This window comes from Bemisia tabaci, chromosome 1 (assembly GCF_918797505.1).
Source record: "Bemisia tabaci chromosome 1, PGI_BMITA_v3".
Taxonomy (NCBI): Eukaryota; Metazoa; Arthropoda; class Insecta; order Hemiptera; family Aleyrodidae; genus Bemisia; species Bemisia tabaci.
The window spans coordinates 69,479,250-69,484,029 of NC_092793.1; the positions used below are offsets into that span (position 1 = coordinate 69,479,250).

The 4,780-nt window shown below is 36.9% G+C and overlaps 1 protein-coding gene across 1 annotated transcript; it reads right to left on the bottom strand.

The window, feature by feature from the left end:
- Positions 1-233: 233 nt before the first annotated feature.
- Positions 234-4,420, bottom strand: mRpS24 (mitochondrial ribosomal protein S24). The gene is made up of 3 exons (XM_019043302.2): positions 4,081-4,420; positions 2,087-2,279; positions 234-613 (listed from the first exon to the last, which is right to left on the bottom strand). The coding sequence occupies exons 1-3, from the start codon at positions 4,096-4,098 to the stop codon at positions 315-317; spliced, it is 510 nt and encodes a 169-aa protein (XP_018898847.2). The 5' UTR covers positions 4,099-4,420; the 3' UTR covers positions 234-314.
- Between the last annotated feature and the right edge of the window lie 360 nt (positions 4,421-4,780).

The window sequence follows — 4,780 nt, forward strand, 5'->3', positions numbered from 1 at the left end:
AAGATAAAAGCCAATAAACTTGATCAGATAGGAAATTGGTGCCTGCAAGAGGAATTTAAGAGGGAATACCTTTCTGCAATAGTTTCTAGATGTTTTATTGGGCTGTTTCACAACAATCTATCTCTCTAATTTTTTGCTACTAGAACTAGAAGTTTTTTTAATAATTAATGAGGTATCAAGAAAAGTCTCTTTGAATGATAGGGGTAGAAAATTAAAATAATAATTTTTACACATTTCTTTTCATTCTTTTCTAAGAAAACAAACACATTTTATTGAAAATGAAAACTTGAAAATTATGACTAAAACAAATTTTTTTAAATATATTTATAAATAACTTCTGACTTATCATTTATCGTTTGTAACTCTAATTTTACAGGACACTGAAGCCAATAGCTCAGTATTTCTTCAGAATAACCAATGAGAAAATACATTTTTGTTGGATTTATCATGCGAGAAATTATACCAGCAATACGAATGATATTATGCTGTCTTTTGATGATGACTTCAGAGGCAAACATGTTGTGCCAGGTTCCTGTAATGAATTGTCTGATGAATTGGTCCTCAGCAGCTGTCTCACCAGACCAGAACTGATCTCTATCACCACCCAAATTAGCTGTAAAAAAGGAGAACATACCTCTTCATCTAGATGCAATAAAGGGAGAAATGAAGCATTAAATGAAAGGTGCAAGCAAGCGTAATCTTTTTAATAAGATGGAGAAGATGACATAATTTGAATTGGTAATTTTGACTGTTGAGTAGTGCAGATGAGATTACACTGAAATATTACAAAAATTAGGCATTAAAATAACACAAAAAGTACTATAACCTACTCCTATTGGTCTAAATTAAAGTTTTCAAGTGTTTACGTACAAGATGAGGATGCTTTCCAGGTTGGAAAAATTACACAGAATTTGGAAAGGCTACTTTAAATAATAAAGAATTACTCGCACAGACTGTTGTTAAAAAATAAATTCTGGAATTTTTCTGTAGGAAGATAATGTTTCATTGCTCAGCTGAACTATTTAATTAATCTAATAAAATAAACAAGGAAAGTTTGGGTTGTCATGAAGATTAATAAGTAAGGGCCAGGCTGACCAGCGAGGGGCCCTCAAGGGGCCAAGGCAACTGGCAAGAACCCTGCCATCGTGCACCCCGAAGTTGGACCGTACTCCTTAACTTCGTACTATTGACACATTGTGTATGCTCTATATTCCCACAAGGCTCAGCGGCCGTCTGATAGCCAACGGAAGGTCTTATCAAAGACTGTGGCAGACGCTGCAGAGCACGGACTTCCGGAGCACGGCCATGCCTCCACCGAGTTGGAGTGTTGCAATCTACACTGATAGGTAGCGCTAGCAGTCGCGCACACTACGAGTGATTACCGATTTTTCACAACCCAGTCGAACCGTGCAAACGGATTACTTACTGGGTGACTAGGTCCCTCCCACACCCTGTTACCTCGAAGGGTCAGGGTATTGGAGTGGCATAGTCATCCACAGTCACCTCTGGGGGTTGAACCTGGGACTTCAGTGTTGGCAGCGAACTGCCTTGACCACTACACCACTGAGGCTGACACATGAGGATTAGTATTACTTAATGAAAAATAAAGTTATTTTAGAACACTTGCAATGCATTTTTCCAAAATAATTTCCAAACTTTTGATCTTCAGAAACATAAAAAAAAAAAAAAAAAAAAAAAAAAAAAAAAAAAAAAAAGAAAAAAAACTCTATGACATAGGTAATAACTGTTCCGACAGATCAATGACCAAGCCATGCTAAAACTGAATAATAGCTTCTTACTGAGAACATTTTATCAACCCTTGGAAGTTGGTAAGTCATGCTCATGGAGGTAAAAAGCTTTTGATATGAATAAAACATTGAGGCTCAATAAAATTAAATCTGTGAGGAGAAAAAGGTTGTGATTTCTTGGGATTCGGACGACCCTAATAGAGAATTTTGGAGGGGGATAAAAATGTACAGATAGCAACCAAGGTAGACCTCCGTGAATAGGTCTTTATTTTTTTTCGAAGTAATTGAGCATGAGGCTGACCGAAAGGTTTGCAAGACTATGAGTACAAAATGCTCACTTGTATTCCAACTGTTCCATCCTTTGTGATGAGCTATTTGGTGAGGTTTGTGTGCCATTTCGTAGGTCAGTGGTTTTGTCCTGTAACGAGTGGGGAAGTGTCTTCCAGCTTGTTTTCTGTAATCCACACAAGAGGTCTGCACACTTCTGATCCCTGCGTCACTCCATCTTAAGAGCCTAGTTGCTTTTAAAACCTGGAACGTTAAGAAAGACTTTAACATTTAATTCTGAAGGTAAGTATAAGTGCTTCTTTTCTTTAACCATACAATAAAAAGCAAGATAAAAAAAAAAAAAAAAAAAAAAAAAAAAAAAAATTAATAAACCGGTATAATATCAATTATTCAAATATGATTTATTAAGCATTTGTTTTATTTTACTAGATACATGTTTGTTTTTCCCTATTGAACTAAGAAGAAAGATAGTTTTTGAGATTGAGCTTTCCTGTTCTTCTTTTTATTTTTGGGGGGAAACTAAATAACTATGCTTTTAGAAATTTTCTGTTTTTTTTTTTCTTTTTTTTTTTTCAATTAAGTATAAGATAGGTATAGGATTAACTTTGAATTGATTTGTCAAATTTAGACTGGGATCACAGTTCCAACATTTTCAAAAATAGAAACATTTAGTTTACAAAAAAAAAAAATTCAACTCCATTTTCTTTTTGGTAAATAGGTTAAGGGCAGCTATCAAACATATAGTTCCTGACTGTGCGGTTAACAGTGCACGTATGCTCAGAGAATGTTCAGTCAGCAGTGGGGCTTTGCCGACTGTCTGTTGAGCTCGCGAATGTCATTGATTGTACAGTCGGACTGTCCGTGAGATAGCTAGGTAGTAGGGTCTCACAGTTGCAGATTCATTCAGTTGCACAAACACAACCATACCATAGCAAATTTAAATATTTATTTTCGGTCCAGGACCTTGCATCCACCTGCAATACGTCCGCTCAGCAGTATGGGTCCACCAATCCACCCTTTAACTTTGCCGAAGGATGCCATGCGCAAGAAGATTTCCAAAACATCCTTAGATTTATATAATCTACAAGGGTTGATACTATTCCACATTATAATCAAAATGATGGAGGGGTTGAATACCAAATTTTGGCTACTTATGGCAAATTCTTATTTACATCACACTCTGCGGTCCATAAGTAGGTTCAGTTCTCATCTTTACAAGGTGGAGAAATGGTGCTGGGTCCACACTATTTTGCGGGAAAATCAAAGCCATGAAATTCCAAAAATTGCAATTGGAGTAAACAATTTTGAAGTGATTCGTCAAGCTCAAGTGACGCGGTCCAACTGGCATGCAATATATCGCATCCATTAGGTCAAAAATCTCTGCAGATTTTGAATTTTTAGCATAAAAGTACAATAGCCCCTGCGCATGAGCCTAGAGAATCATTCTGATCCCAAATGTTGGCAAAATTGAGAGAAACAAAAGCAGAATAGTGCTTGGAAAAAAACCTTGCATTCGATACAGAAATCCAACATTCCTCTGAATTTTGCCAATTTTTGAGTTTAAAATGATTCTGTAGGGGCTATCGTCTTTTTTTGTGCTATGAATTCAAAATGTGTGGAGATTTTTGACCTAATCAGTGCGATAAATTGCATGCCAGTTCAACCATGTTCCTTGAGCTTGACGAATCACCTCAACTCTAATGAGTACCAGTGCAAAACTAAGTTCTCATCTTAATTGGACATATTTATGTTAAAAGTAACTATATGCATGGGGTTTGCGTGTCACGTAGTTCCTCTTACTGTAAAAGTGTCCTTTATGACCAATTGATTGAGAACATAAGAGAGGAGATATTCCACTATGACATTACAGATAAGTTTCAGCACTGAAATGGAGATCTTCTGCTCAAAATTTGGCTGAGAAATTGGGTGAGAACCCTTCTACCAGAATCTGGAGTGTCATTAGTTTCATATCTTCGCCAGAGTATGAAGAAAAAGAGGTTACCTATGTAATAAAAATTCAAACTTATTTAAAACTTCTACCCACCTGAGATGTAGACATCATCTTTAATTCCGAGATTTTCGTTGAAAACTGTCGGGAAAAATGTTTTATGAGCTATCACGTAGAAATTAAAGGAATCGCGAGGATACACATGAGACTGAAGTCAAACAACTTGATTCACGACTGAAAACACGGACATGGTCTCTTACTGAAAAGTAGGTTCTGAAACGAACAGCAGAGAAGTACAGGGCTAGTCTCGGTGCTACGGAAGAATATGAAAGTATTAACTGATTAACACTAAAAAAAGTTTTAACAAATTATTCACTTATTTATTTCATGGAACGTGTAATACAAGGAGAGGTTATGTTGGTGTTTGTGTTGTGGTTACTGTGGTAGTTGTGTGGTTTCATTTTCTGTTACCAGGAGCGCTCTTTTCAACGCGAATGTAAACAAGTTGTGAAACAAGTTGAAAAATCCACTCCCATTGGTTCCCGCCAATTCAGCACCGCGCTTGGTAGGATATACAAATTGACGCGCCAATTTTCAAATAAGCGGCGAGTACTCTGGTTGCGCGCAAGGTAGGTGAAACGGAGGTATATATTCAATTCAAACGTTTAAACGCAGCTTTTTGTCCTCACAACTAGGTCCCTGGCGCGAGATTTGCATTTCAACAACTTTACAGCCTCGGCCGGAAACAAATAAGGGTGGTTTCATGATAACTGGAATGGTTTTGTCGCCGTAACAG